General features: G+C 35.7%; 1 protein-coding gene across 1 annotated transcript; it reads left to right on the top strand.

The window, feature by feature from the left end:
- LOC109236032 lies at positions 5,264-9,736 on the top strand. Its single transcript, XM_019402263.1, has 13 exons — positions 5,264-6,402; positions 6,531-6,611; positions 6,721-6,803; positions 7,078-7,187; positions 7,288-7,398; positions 7,532-7,614; positions 7,735-7,948; positions 8,044-8,121; positions 8,274-8,324; positions 8,417-8,506; positions 8,679-8,729; positions 9,470-9,547; positions 9,652-9,736. The coding sequence occupies exons 1-13, from the start codon at positions 6,191-6,193 to the stop codon at positions 9,706-9,708; spliced, it is 1,299 nt and encodes a 432-aa protein (XP_019257808.1). The 5' UTR covers positions 5,264-6,190; the 3' UTR covers positions 9,709-9,736.

The raw sequence follows: 25,726 nt of genomic DNA, 5'->3' as shown, positions 1-25,726 counted from the left end.
ACTTTCGTATATAACGTATATCAAACTGATATACAAAACTTTGTTCTCATAAGCAATTGTTTTGGCTATTAAGTGGAGGCACTCAATAAATCATTTTGCTAAACCAGCTGTGATGTAGACCAACTTATCAAGATGAACTTCTTGAATAGAAATCTGGAATATGCTCTAAATTAATTTATTGAGCAAGTTACCTCGCAAACACCATGTTGCGGGTTAATAATAATCGCACATGTAACCATCTCATAGATGCATCTTATGTGGTATACATGGCAGGTGAATGGGCCCATATTCACCTTTGATATTTCCAGCATTCATAGGATTCAATCCCAATTTTAGTTGATCTATTAATTAATGAGAACAAGCAATATAAGAGAATTCGTAAAGAACTTTCTAGTTCTTTAATATTTACCCATGTGAATTCTCTATTATTTTTGCACATCATACATGAATTAACATGGCTAAACCAAGTATGCCAACTGGATAAATTATCAATATTGATAAACTTCAGGTTTACACCATGATGTGTGCAATTATGAATAAACTCCAAGTTTATTATGATAAGGGTTTTTATATCAATAAATATCCGCTTCATTGTGGTATTCTTTTGTTTATGTAGTACAAATTGGAGAATAAAGTGGGTAGCTTTTCACATACATATTACCCCGCTACAAGATGTAGTAATGGAAGATATTAAATCTTTCCTTTATTTATAGTCTCAATATAATCAACCGCTTTCGCGTATACTTTGGAAACTGAATAAGTTTCTCTGAGACTTACTACAACACAATACCTTATTGGTAATTAATTGTGTTTCTCCAAAATAGTATAATTGGCTCTTGCAGAGTTCTCAATTAATTTTGTAGTACCACATATTCATCAACACCCATATGGTGAATATCTCTTTTAAAGAGAAAGTTATACCATTATGGTTATGGTCAAAATTATACGCAAGATCTGTTTCTTGCATTACCGTTGACTTTTAATAATCACAATGCCAAAATATTTTGGCGTACAATAGGTACGTGACCAATGACCATTCATGCCATAATAATGATATTATTTTCTTATATCATCTCAAACCTCCTTCTAGAGGTGAGTGTGGTATATACCACTAGCACGCTCATATTCTTCCAAAAATGAATATGTATTCTTAAATCAGATGTTGTCACATTCACATCATGAATAGACCATAATCATCTATATGTGCTTTATAAAATTTCATGTGAAATCGATGACAAATATTTTCACTAGTGGGGGATTATTTTGAGAATCCTTATTATTCTCATTATCACAATGATGACGATTATAATTTCGTCTATTGCCACGTCCACATCCATTGATACATTCATAGTGATAATTTTGTCTTCTTTCAGACTTATCACATACTGCTATCACATTCTCTTAAGGGAATGAGAATGGAGCAAATTCAATGGGACGAGTTTCCACTTTTTGTGCCCATAATCATACATGAATTTGATCATGGCAAGACATAGAAACTTTTACCACTTCAGGTGGTTATAATTTTTTACAAACTCCATTAGAGTTATAATCAAACTTTGTTGTCTTTGCTTGTATATAAAATCAAAGTATAGAATAAAAGAGAAAAATACGGTAAAATACTTACCTTAAATCCAGAATTTAATCATGAAGGAAGTTCATGGAATAATTGACAATCATTATGCTCAATCCCAAAGCTTCTACTCAATTGGTTAGAGTCTCGTGCTGATAACGTGTTATAAAATAATAAAAGAAGAAGAACACTATTGTAGAGAAAAGTAGAGAGAGAGAATTCTTATTGAATTTTGGGATGAATTACAATGGAATAGAACCCTCTATTTATAGGGAGAGGGTGGTTTAGCCACCAAGCAATGAACCCTAGAATCTTTCTAAATATAGATATTCACCATAAATATAATTGTATTTATAACAATTTTTCGATTCTTCACTTCTTTTACTATTATTAACTTGTCTATGTGTATGTGATCACAAACTCAAATAAAGCAAGGGGATTGAGGTTCTGTGTGATCACAAACTCACATTGAGCTTCTTATGTACAGTATTTGTTTGTTTGCTGTTCATTTTCAGGGTTGGCTGGTGTTTCTGGGCATAAATTAAGTACTCTTTGATGCTTCTGTTGTCGCCCGGTTTTGTGCTTCCTGTGACAAGTCGGGTCTTATAGAGATGTTTTAAGACTCAACAATAGACTTATTTCTGGTCATTTGCATTGAGGAATCTTGGCTTCTCTGCACGTTCTGCTATTTAAGGGAGTATGTCACAAGGATTTCTTACCTTCAGTATGCTGCAACTTACTACTTGAATTTAAACCAAAAATCGAGGTGCGCAAAGCTGGCCTGGACACCATGATTATTAGAAAAAAAAAAAAAAAACATGAAACTCCTTCGAATCCAACTCTTTGCGCGATGGAGCAGCAACATTCTATTCAAGTTTCTTATTTCTCTCAATCTAGTAGAGAGGTGGTTGTTTATGATGAATTTGAACTGGGAACGTGTCTAGTATATTCAAGCAACGAGGTAGGGTCTCAGTAAGGTCCCAATACTTGGTCTATTGTGTAACTTAAACAATTTCCACTGCTGATAGAATACAACCTCAGATTGTATGTGGAATGAATGTGCAAGTAACAGGACAAAATTGGGTAGTTGGAAGCCTTTGCATTGACTGTTTTTGCATGGATATACTCGCCCTTTTAGAGTTTGAACCCAATTTTAAGTCTTGGTGGGCACGCAGAGTTACTTAATACATGTGCTGGTGGGAAGTAGTAGATATTTAGTGGAATAATCGAGTTGCGCGGTCTAGACACCACCCTCAAGGGCCAAGGCCTCAACCACAAAAAGGAAAGGACATGGACGATGAAATATCCTTAAACTGGGAAGAATCTGAATGTGTAAATAAACAAACGCCATCTTAGGGATGTTTGTAGGGAGTTGGAACTTAACTTGACTTACATAGATGGTTAACAGTAGATCTACTGTTTGTTAATTCCTTCTGTAAACCAAGACTCCAAGAGCCTAATGACTAGTTTTATTCACGGTTACTTATTTGCTATGGTAATCAAACATAATTTGAACTTCAAGTGATCATAAATTAATATGCCGTCATAGTACAATAGTAAATTTATCCAAAAGAAAGTTAAATATCACATAAACCATTAATCTAGCTTAACAACTTTACTTCAAATACTAACGTAATCATTACACCGTAAGACATGGCCTAAATTGGTCAATGGCTAATCTTGGAGCCAAAGAATAAAAGTATTTTCTTAATACTTTTATTCTTTACTTGGGGACCAAGAACTTTTGCCTCATAATATGGGTCATCTTACATCATTCGAATCATCCCACATTTTGAATAGAAACTCCTTTTGAGTTTTCTTGTAAAAGTGAGTTTTGTTATATTTGTGAACCTCTTCTTTGTGAGTGAATAGCGAGGTTATTCTCTTGGGATTATTTTGGGATAATTAGAGTTTCATCTCTAATTTTTTATTCTCTTTTGTGTACCGGTTGTCATAGTAAAATTGGTCCTCTCCGCTTGTGTGGACGTAGGTCATCTTGATCGAACCACGTTAAATTGACACCTTCTTTATATGCTTTAATTACCATTATTATTAACTTGCATTGTCTTTGTTATTATCATTATAACGTTGTTTGGCTAAATTCTGCACTATTCGGGGCCCCGATCCTAACAAATTGGTATCAGAGGCAGATCTAACCGGCTTAGATTCAGTAGCCAATATGACTTTAACAAAGACTTATATTGAGAAATTTGATCGAAGTGCAAACTTCGGGATGTGGGAATTAAAGATGGAAGCTATATTAGTTCAGTATGGCTTAGACTTGGCATTGCAAGGAAACGAGAAAAAATATGATAAAATAACGGACGAGGATTTGCCGTCATAGACGAAAAGGCAAATCAGATATTATCTTAAATCTCTCAAATGAGGTTTTATGTGAAGTTTCTATAGAAATCACAGGCAAAGGTATGTGGGAAAAATTAAAAATCTTGTATATGAAGAGGACGGTGAAAAATAGACTTCACCTGAAGCAGAAGCTTTATACAATTTGTAGGGGTGAAGGTACCTCTATTCTCTCTCATCTTGACACCTTTGATTCCATTCTTATGGATTTGAGCAATATAGACACTGAAATTAAAGATGAGGATTAAGCCGTGTTACTGCTTTGTTCTCTACCTCTATTTTATAAGCATATAAGAGATACTATGTTTTATGCTAATGATAATCTATCTTATAAGGATATCAAATTTATCTTAAAATCAAAAAAACAGATAGATAGTGATATTACTGGGGAAGCTAGTGGAACTCATGCGGAAGTTGGCTGGTTTGTTAGGGGTAAATCCGACTCAACATCCAGATACAAAAATTTAGAGTGTCGCTATTGTCATAAGAAAGGTCACATTATCTCCGAATGCTATGAGCTGAAAAATAAAGAAATGCATAAGGAAAGGAAAATGAACACAAAGATACTTACACCGCTGAAGCTAGTGTAGCAACTGATGTGATTGAGGGAACTATATTTTTAGCAACTAAAACTAGTTTCAGATAAGACAATGAGTGGATTTTAGATTTCGACTGTTCGTAACATATGTGTCCCAGCAGGGACTTATTTTCTACGTATGATTCAGTTGAAGGTGGAGTTGTCCAATTGGGTAACAATTCTACTTGTAACGTTATTGGCAAATGTACAATTCAGATCAGAATACACGATGGTGTGGTGAGAACTCTCACCGATGTTAGATATGTTCCTGAGTTGAAGAAAAATCTCATCTCTTTGGGCACTTTAGAATCTCTTGGGTGCAAATTCACAAGTGAAGGTAGAGTTCTAAAATTTTTCAAGGTGCTCTTGTGATCATGAAAGCACACATATCTGGTTCATTGTATACTTTATTGGGATCTACTGTTATAGGCACTACTACAGTTTCGGTATCAGACAACTTGTCTGATTTTGATGGCATTAAATTTTGACAAAAGCTCATTGGGGCTTTTCGGAGGTGGAGTAAAATAACTATATCATCCAATTTAGGCCAAGGTAGAGATTTGTAAGACATGGCTAAATTTGTCTATGGCTAATCTTAGAGCCAAAGTATTCAAACTTGGAGCCAAGCATTCTTGTGGAACCAAAGAAAAAAGTACTTTCTTTTATTCATTTTTCTTTACTTGGGGACCAAGAACGTTGCCTTATAAATATGGGTCATCTTACTTCATTTTAATCATCCCACATATTGAATAGAAACTCCTTTTGAGATTTCTTGTAATAGAGAGTTATATTCCATAGAATTAGAGTTGGGAAACACTTTGAGTGAACCTCTTCTTTGTGGGTGATTGTTGCGAGGTTATTCTCTTGGGATATATTTTGGGATAATTAGAGTTTCATATCTAATTTTGTACTCTCTTTTGTGTACCGGTTGTTATAGTAAAATTGCTCCTCTCCGCTTGTGTGGACGTATGTCATATCTTGACCGAATCACGTTAAATTGGTGCCTTCTTTATATGCTTGAATTAGCATTATTATCAACTTGCATTGTCTTTATTATTATCATTATAACGTTGTTTGGCTAAATTCTGCACTACCCATGTTCCCGATCCTAATAAATCTTTACACCAGCACTATTAAGCACATTTGAGTCTCATTGCAATAAAGTTGTGAAACTCTTTATTCTGTATATATTCTGATAAGTGATGGGGAAGGTGCACAAATAGCCCATGTTTAAAGAATAGTTAAAATTTACAATATATTTTAAGTTTGGCCGTCTCTGAATCAACTTCTGAGTCGAGAGTTTCAAACTCAGACTCAGAGCTCTATTAAAACCTAACTTTAAACCTCACGTATTAAGTTTGTATGCAGCCGAACTTCCAACTCCACCTTTTCCTTTTCCTTTTCCCTACTGTTATGAATAAAAGTAGATAAAATTACCCCTTTTGAATTACTGTTTAAAACGGTTATTTAGTCTTAAACCTAACAGCGTCCAGACAAATCCTTTCTCAATTTGAAAACGGAATGACCAGCACAATTTATGGAAATTCCAACTTAGAAATTATAAAGGAAGCTTAATATCGTTCCCTTTTCCTTTTTTGTTTTCCTTTTTCTTGTCGGATGCAAATTTCTTTCACTATAAATAGAAAGACAACCAAATTCACAAATACTTGGGACAATTAATCATGCAAGAAAAATATCATCAACAGAAATCAAAGGCACATACCATAGTACGTAACAAGAGAAGTTCAGTGAAGAATTCAACAACAATGACAGATTCAGATTGTACGGAGTTTGAGATAACGAAATCCAGAAAGAGGTGTCAAAAGCTCATTAAACGTCCAATTGCAAGATCAAAAACTGTTTGTGATTATTTAGAAGAACTATATAAAAAGAAGTAAGTTCTTACACTTTTCTTTTTCTTCAATTTCCCGAGTTAAACTTTTAAAATTTTAAATTAGAATGATTTAGCTGCGATTAATATATGTGCCTTTTTTTTTTTTTTTTTTTGGTTGCTAATTGTAGGGGATCCATAAGAGAAGACGCACTAGGCAAATTGATCATTGAATTCAAGAAAGCGGTGCGATATGAATTTGCTCAGAATATGTACGAAACATATTTAATTTTGCTGATTTTTTATTGTAATTTGATTGGAAGATAACACTATTTAGGTGAGAAATATACTGATTAAATCAATGGTGTATGTTTTATTCAGTTGTGTTACTTTAACACACCGATGCGAAAATTCGTTGAAGCGAGGTTCTGCTTTGGAAATTGATCTTGCACTACAACTTATAGGTTTGTACATATTTCCATTAAATTACATTAGGGATATTGATTTATATTATTTCTCAATAGTCGGAGGCAAGATTTTAACTTTATAGTTCTGTATTTTAGAAAGATGACTTTGAGTGCTAATAATTAGGTTTTAAATTTAATATACGCTTATATTTAATAAATTTTATTTCTTAACAAAAATACCATGTTTAACCAAACCTATTAGATTCAACTGGTCTATAGCTGATAATAGTCATAATACTATTATTATACTCATTAATTGATTGGGATGTAGGATTGTTAGCAATAACACTTGGGGCTGGAGATCATGCACATGAGATATATGAATATTCACTAGAGTTTCTTCCTCAAGTTCTCAAATCCAAGTCATCTCATTCTGCCAAGGTAAACGTTTGTGTTTGATATTTTTTAAATATGATATGAAATAGTATTATGTTTATCTGGATTTTTAACATATTTCATGAAATTAAAATAAAATTACCAGGCATTAGAATGTTTGGCTATTGTCACTCTTATTGGTGCCAAAAATACTGATGAAACAGAAAGATCCATGGAGATTATATGGAAAATTATGAATGAAGATACAAAACCAAATGTAAGTCCTTGGGCCGAACATTAGCTTTGGTCCAAACTTTGTATTTATCTAAAGAAACTCATTGAATAATTTTAACAGAACTTAAACGGACTAGAATTCTGAACCTATAATTTTAATTTTCGCTATATTGTAGGTTGTTGCTGCAGCAATATCCGCCTGGTCTCTTCTCCTTTCAGAAATAAATGGATGGTGTGTTAATCACAAGAAATGGAAAGGGTATGATAAATACAAAATTATTGTTTGTTAACCTTTTACTTTTACTTGTACGACTTTTGATTTATTTGAATTAATTTTTCCAATTATATTTTTAGTTTAAATCTCTTGAAATTGGTGCAGGTTGTTCTCATATTTGCTGAAACAACTAGAGGAAGATTATGATCAAAATGTCAATTCTGCCTGCGTAGAAGCACTTGGTGTAATTTTTGAAAATGGTAGCCTTGAGAAATTTTCAGATGATGCAGAAAATTATGCAAACTTAAAAGACATGAAAGATGATATATTGATAAGAGCTTCAAGTGTTACCAAAGAAAATGCTTTAAAACTTCTTGAGGTATTTTAATTTCCTACTTAATTATGTCAAGAATTAATTAACATTTACAAAGTTTTCTTGTATTGTTAAGTAATAATCTATACTTTTCATTACAGGGTAATAGTGATAAGAAAATCACCCTCACAATATGTGAAACTGAATTGACCTTACGCTCTTTTTCACTCGTGAAGCAGGTAACTTTTTCTCATATTTTTTTCATCTGAATTGGATCGAATAAATGTAAATTCGCTTCGAAAAATCTCATATTGCAAGTAAAACGCTTCTTCGATTGTTATGCTTTTATTAAGTTTTATTAATAAGTCTTTCAAATGAACTTCTGTGACAGATTAATTATATAAAAAGATATCTAGGCGATGGCTTTATAAATCACATGAAGGTTAGTAAGTTTCATCCTTTTAATTTTTTCATGTATTTTGAATATTAATTACGTTAATATTGAATCTCATAATTATTTGATTGGAAATACAGGATAACGAGCACCTCCATAATATTTTTCAATTTTGGCCAGAAACAACTTATAGAGACGACGAAGATTTGTATGAACCCGAATTTGAAAAGGTGAGCTTTCTAAAGTTCTCGATTAATTTTTTTTATATATAGAGAGAGTTCTATTTTCGGTATTCTTTTTGTATGTTCATTTTTTATTTCTCTTTCTTTCTTCACCAATTAATTGTTTTCCCTCAAATTCTTAAGTACTGATAATGTCTTATTCGATATACGTATATTTAAGGTGGCTCTTCGAGTTTTTACACCTCACATTAGAAGGGAAGCTTGCATAAAGGTACGTTCTCACAAAATTAAATTCTCTTATATTCATTAATTATGATATGTACCTATAATAGAGATTTACCTATTATATTATACGTGACGTAACTATGTAAATAATGTTTACATTATTAATGCACAGAACTTATATACCTTTTTCATATAGTGATCTTGATTTGAATCGTTGTCGTCTGATTATGTACAATCTTGTCTAAAAAATTTCGAACAACTTATGGTGTTTGGCTGTAAATGACGCATATTCTAAAACTTATTTATTTTTATTTTTCATGGTTAAGTTATATAATTTACTTTGTTTCATTCCGGTGTTGTTCTATGCGGTTCTATTTCCTATATATAAAAAACTGTACGACTAAGTAATAAAGCTTTGATCATTATTAGTTGTATGTCATTTTCCGTACACTTTTGCCCCCTTTAATTTAACATACTAATACATTTTTGTATTACAATTATACCATTATTATTGCTTTATTCTTATTATATACTACTATTATTATTAATCAACATACATTCTTCATGTGAACTAATTAGATGAGCGTTATAGTTTCATAATCAATTTCCTTAGGTATTGTTTTTGAGCTTTTTATGCTTGTTGAACCGTCACTAAATCAACCAAACTTATGTAGTTTTCCACACAATAGATATTGGTTTGATTCTCTTCCCTTGTAATAGAAATATCAATACATTTAATAAAACTGTTATGACTAAGCTCAATATCCTTTTTTGTTATTATTATAGAGGATTTCCATGTCGCCTAGTTCTTTCTTGAGCAAGGCAAATACTCAATTGAGGAACAAATACAGGATGCTTGCAGAGGTATTTATGCTTCTTAATTTTGAGATTTTTATTTTTGTAAATTATGATTGTGATATACCGTTTTGATTGCTCATATTGCTCTCTCTGTGTTTTTTCATGAGCAGAAGACTAAGGCTGGAGAGTATGGAGTTGATCAAGAGTTTGAATACGATGAATACTAGTTGTGTTAGGATATTCTATAAATCATGCATTTGTTATAGTATTCTTTATGGAACAATTATTTACTCATTTATTCAACTCAATAAAGTTTTATATTAAATAGATCATGTATTTTGTCTGTGTATCTGTTACTTATATAGTAGATGATTTATTATATATAGTTTAGCTTATACACGGAAGATTAAATCATCGGTTCTTATAAGTCGTAAAGTTTATGTTCACAATCTAATGATGGAATTGGACAAACCATCGGACTGGTTGTAACACAAGATTAAATATAATTTATTTTGGTTATGTGAATGGTTTAATTCTGATATCTTGAATATCTTGTGCTAGTACATTTTGTATGTATTGAATGGATAAGTAGATATAATTATTTTATACTTACTTAATACAATAATTCTCTAGTCCATTCAATGTACTTATACTCTTAAGTTTGATATAATTATTATTAATTATGTGTCATTTGTTGTTTGATTTATTAAATGGCGAGATTCTTTCGTCGGTAAATAAGCCTGATAAATTGGACAATAATGCTATACATTGGCGAAATAGTAATTAGTTGATAAAATTCTTGTCTCGGTTTTGAGATTGATGATACTCCTTTATGAAAGCTTATAAGTTTTCATGTGTAAATCCGGCCGGTGAATTTTGTATTCGGCATATGAAATAAGTTAAGCGAAAATCTAAAGGAAGTAATCAATAAACTAAATTATCGGTAATTTGATTTGATTTATTAGTATATGAATCTTAACATGGCGAGTTAAATAAAATTTTATGGAAGAATTTGAAATTAAACTAAGGAGTGCAATTATATTTTTTTAGTGGAAGTATTCGTAATTTATTATGGTAGATATTGTTTTCAAATTGAGTCTTGTTAATTAAATTATGTGGTCCGTACTGCGCCAAAATAATAGGAAATAAAATAAACATTTCCTTGGTCAACATGTTTTGGAATAGGGGTTTTATCCTAAAAACGTGTCTATATATACACGGGTTTTTTTTCCGTAGAGCTGACCGAAAATTTGGTGCTGTTTCTTGAAATTTCGTCCACACGAATTGCGAGATGGTTTTGGAGATCGTGATCGTGCTACTTTGGAACTGGAGACCAACGTGATAGAATTACTTTGTTCACGTTTCAAAAGGTAACTCGTGTAAACCATATATGTGCTAATTATTTAATTTTCACGTGAATTCGATACCGAAATTGCTTCCTCTGCGTCATAGATTTTATATCACTTAGAAATTCTAAAAAAAAAAAGTGGACTGTCTCTCGCTTTACTTTAGTTGTAAAACACTTAATTTCTTTCTATACTGGATGAAACTGACTCCTTCAGAGGACTTATTTTCACATTCGTCACGTTAACGGAGTCATATAGTAGCTGTTCCATTGACACTGTGCTTACTTTTCCTTGAATTTTCTCTTATGTTATTACTGCATCTGCATTCACATAATTGTTTGCCTTTTCATACCCTTTATATGTTTTCAGATGGATTATTGAGCATGTTTCATATAAAAGCAACACGGTTAAACGTTAAAAAAATACTTAGGAGATTTGAGTTCGATAGGATAGTAGAAAATGCTAATGGAGCGAGTAGGGGTGTTCATAAAAATCCGAAAATCAGAACCAAATCGACAACCAAACCATACCTACCAAAAAAACCGATACTTTTTGGTTTGGTTTGGTTTTGAAATTTAAAAAACGATCAAATTTGGTTTGGTTGTGGTTTTAATTAAAAAAAATCGAACCAAACTGAATATAAGAGTAGCTATTTCTAATTTATTATTACACCTATATATATGTATACTTTTATACAAAGTTTTAAATTTTTTATAGTAAATATTAATCGTTTGCACTTTTAGTACAATTCTTTACCTTTACATTCTAGTTTAATTGGTAGTTTTCTTTTGTTAAGTGTAAGAATCTATTTCATGTTAAAAATAATATATTTTTAATTGAGTCCTTAAATTATTCATCACTATTTAATTATCATCAATATATCTAGGTAAATAATAGATTTCTCAAAGGGCAATTGATTTGATAGTGTTACGTTGAAAATGTGATCGCCGAAATGTGTGTTTGTATGTATTATATTTAAGAAAAAACCAACAAATAACCAAAAAACCGAAAAACCGACATAAACCGAATCGAGAAAAAACCGACTTAATTGGTTTCGTTTGGTTCTAATATTTGAATGTAACGACCCAACTGGTCGTTTTGAGCAATTACGTTCGGTTCGGCAGTTTGAGGTCACAAGCAGCGTGATATTATGTGTATCGACTTGCGTGCGCAGTCCGGACGTAAAACCGGAAAGCTTTTATGTGAAAATATAAAAAAATATAGTAATTTCTAGAGTTAAAATTTAGTTTTAGTTGACTTTGGTCAATATTTTTGGTGAGCGGACCCGGATCTGTGTCCCGATGATTCCGGGAGGTCCACGATAAAATATGGGACTTGGGCGTATGCCCGGAATTGAATTCCGAGGTCCCTAGCTTTAGAAAATAATTTTTGAAGAAAATTGTTGTGCTAGTTTTTAAAGGAAATAAAGAAATGAATTAATGTTTGAACTCGTTGGTATCGGGCCCGTATTTTGGTTTCAGAGCCCGATACAAGTTTGTTGTGATATTTAAGTCCTATCTGTATAATTTGGTGAGAATTGGAATTGATTTGACGTGATTTGGACGTCCGGTTGAAAAATTAGAAAAATTTGAGTGTCCTTGAGAAAATCATGAGTTTTGAGGTTAAATTCGTAGTTTTTGATGTTATTTTGATGATTTGATCGCACGAGCAAGTCCGTATGATATTTTTAGACTTGCGTGCATGTTTGGTTTGGAGCCCCGAGGGCTTGGGTGAGTTTCGGATAGGTTTAGGCTATGTTGCGCTTGTTTTTGGATGCTTCATCGTCGTTTCTTCAAGCAAAAATAATACCATATTGAGAAAATGAGATCCAAATTTAGTTTTCTTTGAATTATTAGATCCGTATCGAAATTACGGATCCATAGGAAAAAGAATCATCGAATTTGGATATCGTATGAGGAAGTTATGCTCATTTTCATATCGGGAAAATTTGTTGGTTTCTGGTGTGTTCGCAAATGCAAACTTTTTCATCGCATTTGCGACGCCCAGTTCGCAAATGTGAACTTTTTGTCGCAAATGCGACTTCTGCCAGGCCTGATTTGTTCGCAATTTGCGAGAGTTCGCAATGGCGAACCCTGGGTCGCAAATGCGACATCTGAGGCCTGTTAAGTGAGGTTTTTGACGAGATTTTAACCCATTTTTCAATTTTCTCAAATCCTAAACCTCCATGGGCGATTTTCCAAAGACCCAAACTTCTCCAAATTACTGGGTAAGTGTCTCTAATCAATTTCCAACTATATTTTGTGATTATATCTTAGATTTAACATCAAATTCATAAGAATCTAAAGGAAAATTTGGAAAAAATTGTGAAATCTTTCAAAAATGTAAAATGATGATTTGAATGACCAAATGGTATCGGAATTAGATAATTTTTGTATGGGTGAACTCGTAGCAAAATGGGTGTTCGAGTTTCATAAATTTTATCGGGTTCCGAGGGCGGGCCCGGGGAGTTGACTTTTTGCAAATTGTATAAGAATCATAATTTTGTTAATTGAAATTATTTTCTCTTGCATTGTTTGATGTATTCAACTCGTTTTTGGCTAGATTGAGCCGGGCGTTGATGAATTGGTAAAGGAAAAGCTAAATTGAGTATTGAATTGGTCGGATTGAGGTAAGTATCTGGCCTAACCTTGTGTGGGGGACTTCCCCTTAGATTTGAGTCTTCTATGCTAATTGTAGTCCGTGCACGTGGGGTGACGAGTGTTTGCTCGGACTTATTTGTGAAAAATTTTCCTTTAGGGTTCTTAGGTCCTTATGTTCATTATGTGGGAAGTATTCCGTTATGATTGAGTTTCCTAATTGCTTAATTTACCTCTATATGCTCCATACGATGTTGTTAGCTTTCCTCGAATTCCTACTTGTTACTTGACCCTTAATTGCCTTAATTGAAGTGATTGCCTTCCTTATTGTTTTGGTACTTCTTGATTGTGAGTTTCTCTATGACTTCGTGCAAATATATGTCCAATTGTTATGGGACCGGTGTAGTTATCACGTGCTTATTGTGTCTTGTTGTTTAGTTAAAGTTATTGTGCTTCTTGGTTTTTCCGTGATCCTTATTAGGTACTATTCATGCTTAAATTGGCGATTATTCATGTTGAACAAGACTTATGGCATTCTCTTGGTAACTAACCATTGTTGAGTATTGACTCGAGTTGAGATCTATATTGCGAAGCTAACTGGTGAAACAAGATTGGTTATTGTTGATTCCCTTGCCGGGATGTTATTGTTTCTATTGTTGATTCCCTTGCCGGGATGTTATTGTTTCTATTGTTGATTCCCTTGCCGGGAGGTTATTGTTTTTATTATTGATTCCCTTGTCGGGATGTTATTGTTTCTCTTGTTGATTTCCTTGCTGTGATATTATTGTTTCTATTGTTTGGGTGAGGAAGATTGTAAAGCACGAAGGGTGATGCCGTGCATGATATTGTAAGAGTGAGTTAAAGCACGAAGGGTGATACCGTGCCACATTATTGAGAGTAAAAGCACGAAGGGTGATGTCATGCCACATTATTGTGAGTAAAATCACGAAGGGTGATGTCGTGCCACATTATTGAGAGTAAAAGCACGAAGGGTGATGCCGTGCATGATATTGGGAGGAAGAGTGTAAAGCACGAAGGGTGATGCCGTGCACTTTCTGTTTGTTGTGTTTCTTTGTAGTTATCAATTCAAGTGTGTTAATTGTTCAGATTTCTTTACTGCTGCGACTCTTGTGATGGAACCCCATAGAGTTTTCAATACTTCGCCGTATTTATATATATATATATATATATATATTTCAATACTTCGAATTTCAACAATTGTTTCATTTTTAATTCAATTAGTTACTCAAATAAATTCCCTTAATCCGTTTTAGGTTGTATTTTACTTAAAAGGAATTCTACTAGTTAATTCTTAATTCCATGATAAATGTAATAATTCTTTCGATTTCGTATTTTAATTGAAAATGATACTTTCTTTATTCAAATAATTTCTAAAAATAATTTCATCTTTTCTTACTGAGTTCCTAATTAGCTTAGAGGTTGTACTCTACTTTATATTATGTAAATGAGACTCCTTGAACATCTTAATTGCGTTGATTATGGACCCTATGTACTGAGTAACATGAGAACATTATTGTGTAAAGAGAGATAGAAATATGTGGGCACAAGGTGCCGGGTGTGCTAAAAGTTTGGTAATTTAGGTTATGATATGAGACTTCGAGTTTGAGATGGCTGGAATTGTGCATCAGAAATGATAAGATTTATTGAGCTGACATCACCTTCTTTGTTTGAGTACATTTTTTACTTGTCTGTGTTCTAGCTATGTTGGTGTTAATTTATTTGGTTATCTTGCGTTCCATCCGTGTTTCTCTTTATTGTTTTTACTGATTGTAGTTTGTTCTTTCCCTGCTGTTGATATTACTTTGTTATCTTTAGGTTGATGGTTATTATCATATCTTGTTTAATTTATCTGACCAGTAGGTGTCTGGACTGTTCCTCGTCACTACTCCACCGAGGTTAGTCTTGATACTTACTGGGCACCATCGTGGTGTGCTCATACTACACTTATATACTTTTTTGTGTACAGATCTAGGTATTTGATCGATAGTAGCTGTGCGGGTCGTTGCGGTGGAGACTCAAGGTAAACCTGCGGCAGCGTTCGCAGGCCTCGGAGTCACCTTCATTTGTACTTATTTCCATTTGTTCCTCTTGTTTCGGAACAGTGACGTATGTATTTTCTGTAACTACTATTAGAAAGGCTTATGACTTGTACCACCGATTTTGGGAATTGTAATTTGTTAAGGGTTATTTAATTTAAATTTAGCAAATATAAGTGTTATCTCCGTAAATATTAGGCTTACCTAGTTTAGAGACTGGGTGCCATCACGAATCCTTCGGAGAGATTTTTGGGTCGTGACATTGAAAAACCGACTTACTTGATTTGGTTTCTTTCTAGGGAAAAATCGATCCAAATCAAACCATGAACATCCCTAGGAGTGAGTATAGAGTTGCACATTCACCGACAAGCTTGTCTAATGTTCAACTGAATAGACTTTTTTTCTTCTTTTTTATCCAACTGAATAGACTTAACTACAGTTAAGGTGATATTTATACTATTGAACAGTTGTTTGAAAGTGTTATCTGGTGTTTAACAAGTTAGAAAAATGATATTACGCTCTTTAATAGAGTGTAAGTAATAAAACTACAACAAAATGCATCAAAAAAAAAAATACTAATTAACTGCTCCAGAGGAATTACTGGAACTACCACAAAATAGACCTTTAGCGACATACTCCCTCCAATCCACAATAAGTGACCAATTTATTTTTGGCACGCCCATTAAAAAAAAGAAATACTAAATTCTATACAAAAATACCTAGTATGACTAAACTACCCTTAATCAAATATTTAATGTGAGGAGTAAGAAAACTTTTTAGGGATATGTACATAAGGGTAATCTTGTAAAAACAAATTGAATTCTTTCTTGATTATATAAATGCACACTTATTCTAAACCAATATAAAAAAGCAAATTGGTCACTTATTGTGGACCGGAGGGAGTAGCAAATGCCGAAAGTTGAATTTTTGAAGTTTCCGGTTCGATAGTGAGATTTTGATCCGAGGGTTGGAATGGAATTTCGGAAGTTGGAGTAGCTCCGTAGTGTTGAATGTGACGTGTGTGCAAAATTTCACGTCATTCGGACGAGGTTTGATAGACTTTTTGATCGAAAGCGTATTTTGAGAGTTTTTGAAGTTCTTAGGCTTGAATCCGATGCTAAGTTGGTGTTTTGATTTTGTTTTGAGCGTTTCGAAGATTGGAACACGTTTGAATGATGTTTTAGGATTGGTTGGCATGTTTGGTTGAGGTCCCAGGGGCATCGGTGTGTTTCGGATGCTCAACGGGTCATTTTTGGAACTTAGAAATTGCAGAAAAATGTTGCAGCAGTCAATTCTAGTTTCCTTCTTCACGTTCGCGAGTGGGGTCTTGCGTTCGCGAAGGGGAGCTGGGGCTGGTGAGGAATTAATGTTTCGCGTTCGCAAAGTGTCTTCCACATTCGCGAAGCTGGGAGGTTTATACTTATGCGTTCGTGATGGTGTTCCCGCGTTCGAGGAGGAGGAAGTTCTACATCGCGTTCGCGACCTGGTCATCACGTTCGCGATGAAGGAATCTGGACCTAAGCGAAAGTATTTAAATAGTCCATCCGCGACCTTTCTTCATTTTTCCACCATTTTTGAACGGGATTGAAGCTTTTGAGGGTGATTTTTGAGGAAACCACAGGGGGATCACTTGGAGGTAACATTTTTGACTTCATAACTCATTTATATGTGATTAAAGACCTAATTAGTGGTGAAAAATTTGGAAAAATGGGTAATTAAGGCTTGAGATTAAGAGACCTTAAAATGGGCATTTGATGGGTCAATTGAACTCTGATTTCAGTGTTCTTGTTATGTATAGACTCGTGAGAGTATGGGGATTCTGGAAATGTAAATTTCACCTGATTATGAGACGTGGGCTTGAGGGGCTTTTTGGTCATTTTACCTAATTTCGCCTATTAGCTTAGAATTTATTTTTAGAATCAGTTACTTGAAGTGTTATTTACATTATGCAATTGAATTGAATAGATTTGGGCTATTTGGAGTCGAGTACTCGTGGCAAAGACGTGGTTTTGGGTTTACTTTGAGCCGGTTCGAGGTAAGTGGCTTGTCTAACCTTGTGTGGGGATATTCCCCTTAGGATTTGGTATTTTTGATAATTGAAATGCCTTGTACGTGAGGTGACGAGTGCGTACTTGTGCTAGTTGTTGAAAAATACGATTTTCATTAAGTAATTACTAGTATGTTTCTTTTCCTGTTTGTACTACTTGCTATTTAAGCCTGTTATTAGCTTAGGAAAGCATGTCTAATTGACTTAATTGCCTTATTTGCTCAAGCTGTCACATTTGGATTACGTGCAACATGTTAGGTTAGAAATACCTGCTTTGCCTTGGTATGGAACTTGAGTTGAACTGTGTACTCTTCTTGTTGTTGCTGTGTGTTTACTTTGGGACTACGGGATGGTATTCCGGGAGCTCCCCCTGTATGTTTACTTTGGGACTACGAATGTGTATTCCGGGAGATCCCCCTGCACATTTATATTGGAACTACGGGACTGCACCAGGTAGATTCCCCTAGTACTGGGTATTTACATTTGGGACTATAGATCAGTATTCCGGGAGATCCCCTCGCATTATGAGTTGGACTACGGGATGGTATCCCGGGAGATCTATTGGACATCTATATTTGGGACTACAGGATGGTATCCTGGGAGATCTCCGTTGTTATCTTTGTGCTGAGCTGTATCTCTTTCGGTGTTTACCTTGCCTCTGTAGTAGTTGTTGCTGTCCTTTATACCTTGTGCTACTTTTACTGTTGTACTTACTTGTACCGTTTGTTCTACACTGTTGAACCTTATATTTTATTTTAACCTCAGTCGGGCCCTGACCTCCCACGTCACTACCCGATCGAGGTTAGGCTTGGCGCTTACTGAGTACCGTTGTGGTGTACTCATGCCCTTTCTGCGAATGTTTTTCATGAGCAGATCCAGGTACCTTTACTCAGACTTATCACTCGTGAGGCAAGGCACTCGTAGAGACTCCAAGGTATATCTACCGCGTCCGCAGACCGAAGAGTCCCTTTCTACTCTTCCTTTTGTATTAGCCCTTCTGTACTTTCGTTTCTTTGTTAGATATTGTAGAGTTAGATGCTTTTAGACATTCAAAGGCTTGTGATCATGAGATTCCGGGTTTTGGGAAATGTATTAGTTCGAGAGTTGTTATTGTGTATGCCGAGCGGCTTTGTTAATCACTGTTTTTATTTCACTATTTCGGCTTTTAATTATTTCTTCCGCAAATTGGTTTAGTTTTTCTGCATTGTTAGGCTTACCTAGTCGTAGGAGACTAGGTGCCATCACGATGGTTCACAGAGGGCGAACCGGGGTTGTGACAGAAAGGTATGACTATCGCACAATGAACGACAAGCTTATTTTGTATAAAAACGGGCAACATCTCCCTTATAATTCTTACTTCCTATAAATTCAAGATAATACCAACAACACAAGAACACAACAATAATGACATATATATTTTCCAAGCTTATATACAACATAAAATACTACAAAACAACCCAACATACCCCAATCTCTTCATACATAAAACGACCACTGTAGTAGTGTCAAACAGCCAAAAAATGTTATGACGAACGATCAGCCCACCACCCTGAATTTATGTGGTGTTTCTACACACCCTTCCTCCTCCAAAACTCCATAAAACACTAGTAAAACATGCAATCCAAAGCAACACAAAATAGTCCAGTACAAGTGAATAACTCGAACTCACGACTTCCGATCACCGTCTCGTGACTTCTTTCAATTATAGAACAACTTTCCATACATCTCCAGCAGGCATGAAAGAGAGAAGTAAACTTACCTTATTTGTTGAATAACTCAGCTCCTATCTTGGTTCTTGAAACTCTAGGTTTTACCTCTAACTAGAACTTGAAAAAGAGAGAAAATCATTTAGGATTTGTGGGAAATTTTTTGGAGGATGTTTGCAGGGGTTAAGGTCTTGTTATTGTGCCCTCTTATCAGTGTATTATATGAACGAAATAGGATTTTAAAAGGTCTCTTTGGACGACCTGAGTTGTCCAATTTTTGGACTCTCATTTAAGTAAGTAGGTGACACACCTACTTGTCACGTAGCAGTCTGTACAGTCTCGCAAAAATACATATATCTCGCTACTCCAATATCGTATGGACAAACGGTTTAATTTTTTAGAAAATAGACTCATAGATGTTCAGTTTTATGGGTGGAACAACCCTTAACTCTAAGTATATTGGGAGAAAATCGCAGTTACATTTGACCCAAATTTCAGTAATACTTATGAACGTAACTTATGATAACTTTCATCGACTTTTGTTCCACAAGTCGCTTGACTTCAAACCATAACACACGACTAAAATAACTCATAACATTCCACCCTTATAATGTTAAGCACCCTAGTCTCACCCTAAAAGTATATGTTATAACATTCCCAACTCGTCGACTTTCGATGAAACATTATTTTCTTCAATTCCTTTAGCTTCTAAACCTTCCAAACCTCTTTTTACTTATTGTTCATGATCTTAAATATTTGTAACCTCCTAGGTAGCATGATTAACTTACTTTATATACTTTCAAAGATGATCTCATTTTTGGTCCTACATTAGTTACTTACGATGCACTTTTACGTACGAAAATATGGGGTGTAACATCATTCCCCCCTTTGGAACATTCATCCTCAAATGTTTACTTTTAGAGACTTGGGAAAATTTTGCCAGATTTTCCTCGGTACACTAGATTAAAACCAACTTGCACGTAGCCAGAACACATACTATACATGCCACACATGGCCAATGTCTATAAATGGCAACACTTGGCCTCACAGAGCCGTCAATTATAAATACTGAAAGTCAAAAATAAGAGCTTACCTGATGTCCTACTGGCCTGAATAGAGCTGTGCTGAAGTATCCCATCTCGAGCCATATATTTAGTTTGAAATAGGTGGGGGGGGGGGGGGTATTTTGACTTTATTTCTTCCTTTGCGTCCCACGCCATATCTTTCACGTTCTTGCTTCTCCATAAAGCTTCCACTGAGGCTACCTCCTTATTTCGTAGCTTGTAGATTTGTCGGTCCAGGATGGTAATTGGAACTTCCTCGTACGACAAGTCCTCTGTAATCTGTACATAATCAGTGGGCATCACTTGGGTAGGATCCCCAATGCACTTCTGTAACATAAATACTGAAAAAACGGATGGACAGAGTTCAATTTCGAGGGAAAATATAACTCATAAGCTACTCGCCCCACTCTTCGAATAATCCTATAAGGCCCAATATACTGTGGGCTAAAGTTGCCTTTCTTGCCAAACTTCATCACGTCGTTCATAGGCGACACCTTTAAGAATACCCAGTCATCAAACCCGAACTCTAAGTCTCATCGCCACACGTCATAATATTACTTCTAACGACTTTGAGTTATCAACAGTCGCTCCTGAATAAGCTTTACCTTCTCTACGGCCTACTGAATCAAGTCTGGCCCATGTAACCTAGATTCTCCTACATCAAACCACCCTATAGGAGATCTCCACTTACGCCCATAAAAAGCCTCAAACGGAGCCATCTGGATACTGGAGTAGTAACTATTATTATATGCAAACTCGATTAGAGGTTTATGTTCATCCCAACTTCTTTTAAAATCCAATACACATGCTCGTAACATATGCTCGAGCGTCTGAACTGTACGCTCGACTTGTCCATCAGTCTGTGGATGAAAAATTGTGCTGAGATTTACCTGAGTCCCTAGACCTCTCAGAAATGAACTCCAAAAATGTGCTGTAAACTGGGCCCCATGGTCAGATATAATAGATACTGGTACTCGTGTAGCCGCACTATCTCCTTAATATAACTTCACATAATCTTCAGCTGTATATGTAGATCTGACCGGTAGGAAATGGGCTGATTTTGTGAGCCTATTGACTATTACCCATATAGAATCGAATGTACGATGAGAACGAGGCAAACCCGCGACAAAGTCCATGTTTATCACCTCCCATTTCCACGTCGAGATCTCTATAGTCTACATTAGCCCTCCGGGCTTCTGGTGCTCTACCTTCACCTGCTAGCAACTAGGACACTAGGAGACAAACTCAGCAATGTTCTTCTTCATATCGTTCCACCAGTACATATCCTTATTGTCATTATACATCTTCGTCGACCCAGGATGAATGGAGTACCACAAATAATGTGCCTCTAACATAATCCTATCTTGTATCCCTGCTACATCTAGGACACACAAATGAACCCTATATCTGAGAACCCCCTCTTACTTGAGCTCTAACAGCGGCTTTTTCTGTTGCTGAACTCGCTCTCTCAACTCGACCAACTCTGGGTCCTCGTACTGCCTTTCCTTGACTTCAGCTATGAGAGATGATTTTACAGTGTTTTGGAGTACAACTCCACCATCTTCAAAATATACTAACCGAACCCCCGAACAAGCCAATTGATGAATCTCTCTAGCTAATTCTCTTTTCCCAGCCTCTACATGTGTTAAGATGCCCATAGATCGACGACTTAAGGCATCTGCTACAACATTAGCTTTTCCTGGATGGTAGAGAATGTTAATATCATAATCGTTCAATTACTCTAGTCATCACCTATATCTCAAATTCAACTTTTTTTGCTTGAAGATATATTGCAGGCTTTTATGATCTGTAAATAAATCAACATGAACACCATATAAATAATGCCGCCATATCGTAAGTGTATGGACAACCACAGCTAACTCGAGGTCGTGGCTCGGATAATTCCTCTCGTGCTTCCTCAACTGCCTTGAAGCATACACAATTACCTTCCCATGTTGCATCAGGACACATCCTAACCCAACACCTGAGCCATCACAGTACACAACAGAACCCTCTAGAAGTGTTAGAACTGGCGCTGAGTTGAACCTGTTCTTAAGCTCTTGGAAACTCCGCTCGCAAGCCTCTGTCCACTGAAACTTGGTTGCTTTCCGAGTCAGCTTCATCAATGTTGATACCCAATTTTTTTCTCAAATATTTAAAATATACATATATACTTTCAAATAGTGCACATGCATTATCATTGGATTTACAAGCATGCACAATTGTTTTTCATAATTTTTCTATAATTTTAAGGGCTTTAAATGAATTTATTTTTGCTATTTTTATTGTATAAATATCCAATAATTTTCTTTCATATTATTTTTATGATGATTTAATCATATAAAATTATCATTTATACCAGTATAATGTTCAAATACTTTTCAGTGCATTTTTATAGTTACATTTACACTTTTTAAAGGCTAAATTGCATATTTTACAATAATAGCCCATATGCATGTATAATTACATTATTTATGTAGAAAATCACTTTTATATTCTTATAATGTTAAGTAATTACTCTTAATCATTTTAGTGCACAAATTATAGTTTTTATATTTATTAATCACTTTTATAAATTATTTATTTATTAAATGTTGGGTATTTAAAATCTAGCCCTAAATTACTCATATTTTCGGACCTAAAACTACCCAACACACAAGACCAACACCTTGAGACCAACCCAATTGCTCCTGATCCCAAACCAAACAACCCCTTATTAAAACCCAGTCGGTACCCATTTTATACGACCCCCCCTCGTTTACCTTTAATCCCAACCGTTGATCTCTCAAGATCAACGGCTCCCATTCACCCTTCCCTTTTTAATTAACCATTCCTAACCCTAATCCCCCCATTTCTCTACCATCCGCCATCCTTAAACTCCTAAACGCTCCCTTCCTCTTCTGAAACCCAAGCGCCGTAATCCCGTTTTCCCCTTTAATTCCAACTCAGAGATGGAATCCATAGATGATTTCCTTAACTTATGGGTCATCTCCTATTACTGGTTAACCGATTATGGTATTACATAATCATTTTCCTAACATGGCAAGTGGATCTCTCTTGCTTTGAACCATATCTGGTTCGAACCTTCACTTCTTTCCATCTATGTTCATTCTTCGTCTCTTTATAGTACGAATATCTGAGTGTCACGACCCCAAATACCGGTCGTGATGGCGCCTATCACATTACTAGGCAAGCCAATGAAACAATTAACCACAACCCTTTTCCTTTTACATTAAGCCATTTTTACGCAGGTTTAAATACCATACTTTTCATAATAAGCTTTCAAAACAACAGATAAATATGCAGAAGTCAATTAAACATGAACTACACAGCCCCACAAATCTGATGTCACGAGTCTAGAGCCTCTAATATATGTCTGAATACCTACTACACCAATAGTATAGGAAATGCATAAAAGATAACAAGATAGAAGGGAGAAACAGGGCTGCGGACGCCATGCAGCTACTTGGAAATCTCCGTCAACACACTGGATCAGCTAAACAGCCCTCACTCAGCCGCTCGGGCACCTGGATCTGCACACAAGGTGCAGGGAGTAATGTGAGTACGCCAACTCAGTAAGTAACTAAAGTAAATAAGTACTGAAAGCAGTGACGAGCAGTTCAAAAGCATATAACTGAAAATCACAGGATAACAGATCAACTTTGTAGTTTAAAAACCAGTTTCATCAAAGAATCAGCTTTTCCAGTTTAAAACATTTGAAATCAGATACTTAACAGTATTTTCAACAGAGGCTTATTTAAAAACAGAGTGAAATCAGTGAAAACATCATAACTGGGCCCCTCGGGAAAGGAATCACTCGATATATGGCCTCTCGGGCAGCTTCTCAGTCACTCGTGACTCAATCCTCGTCACTCAGTCTCACAATATCTCATAACAATAGAAATCATAATAAGCGCTGCGGCGTGCAGCCCGATCCGTATATTTATAGTCGACTACGCTCACCGGGGGTGTGCAGACTCTGGAGGGGCTCCTACAGCCCAAGCGTCATATCGCCGCGGCGCGCAGTCCGATCCAATATATATATATCGCTGCGACGTGCAGCCCGATCCATATAAGTATCGCTGCGGCGTGCAGCCCGATCCATAACTCACATATATATAAATATCCTCACACTTAGGTCATCGACCTCTCTTAGTCATTAACCTCACAACCTCTCGGGTACAACAATGGAAATTAGGGAACTCAGTCCAAATAGTTCTCTCTTTTAAAAGTGACACAAATAAACCAGTTTTAGACATTTACAAGTAAAACATGACTGAGGATATGTTTTTAGCAAGTAAAGTGAGGAAAACAGTCAAAATGCCCCTAAGGGTTTCTACAGGTCGGCACTAGGCCCCAAACATGGCATACAACCCATAATATAGTATCATATCCAAAATAAGGAATAATATAATATTTTCAAACCAAATATGCGGCTTAATAGTCGCTAGGGACGGACCAAGTCACAATCCCTACCGGTGCACGCCCACACGCTCGTAACCTAGCATGTGCGTCACCGCTTTTATAAAAACAAGTCAAATACCAGGGTTTTGTACCCTCTGTTCCAGATTTATAATGGTTAGTTACCTCAATCCGGTGAAAATACTACTCCGCGACGCCTTTGCCCCTCGAATCGGACTCCACTCGCGTCGAATCTATCCTAAATCAGAACGAGGACGTCAAAATATGCTAAGGGAACAAAGCCCAAGCGAAAACAATCAATAAAGGGCACAATTCCTGAAATTACCAAAACCCGACCCCCGAGCCAACGTCTCGAAACTCAGAAATTTTTACACCAATAGATTCCTTATATTCCCACGAGTTCATATATGTCAAAAGTTCTCAAATTCGACCCCATTGGTCCTTCGAATCCTCAATCAAAAATCCAAGTTTCCAAGCCCTAGTTTCTTCAATTTATGGCTTAAGTTCCATGATTTTCTAGGTGGAATTTACATAATAATCGAGTTTTAAGTCCAAGAATATTACCTCAAAGTGATTCCCCTTGAATCCGTCTTCAATTTCCTTCAAAAATCTCCAAAAACGACCAACTATGGAGGAAAATAACCCCACATTCGCGGACAAGACGAGCTTTTAAACATTCTGCCTAGGCCTGAAAATCCTTCTTCGCGAACGCGGTCAAAGCCTCGCTTTCGCGAAGCACAAAATTACCTTGACCAAATTTCCTCTTACGCGAACGCGACCCCACTCACACGAACGCGATGCTTTACCAGATGACCCCTTTGCGAACGCAATCCCTCCATCGTGAACGCGATGGGTTAAATCCTACTGAAGCTCAATCTCTCCATTTCTTCTATGCGAACGCGACTACACGCCTGCGAACGCAATGCACAAACTCGCAGCCCTTCGCGAATGCGTCCCATGCCTCGCGAACGCGAAGCTAAACTCCCACCTTCCTCAGATTACTCTT

This window comes from Nicotiana attenuata, chromosome 12, assembly GCF_001879085.1.
Source record: "Nicotiana attenuata strain UT chromosome 12, NIATTr2, whole genome shotgun sequence".
Classification (NCBI taxonomy): domain Eukaryota; kingdom Viridiplantae; phylum Streptophyta; class Magnoliopsida; order Solanales; family Solanaceae; genus Nicotiana; species Nicotiana attenuata.
The sequence above is the reverse complement of the archived record's forward strand: the minus strand, read 5'-3'. Positions and strand labels throughout refer to the sequence as shown.

Bases quoted from the DNA above. Each gene is read 5' to 3' on its own strand.
- LOC109236032 (XM_019402263.1), top strand. From the start codon at position 6,191: ATGCAAGAAAAATATCATCAACAGAAATCAAAGGCACATACCATAGTA. The intron at 7,188-7,287 runs GTAAACGTTTGT...TAAAATTACCAG, and splicing joins AGTCATCTCATTCTGCCAAG to GCATTAGAATGTTTGGCTAT. The intron at 8,507-8,678 runs GTGAGCTTTCTA...CGTATATTTAAG, and splicing joins ATGAACCCGAATTTGAAAAG to GTGGCTCTTCGAGTTTTTAC.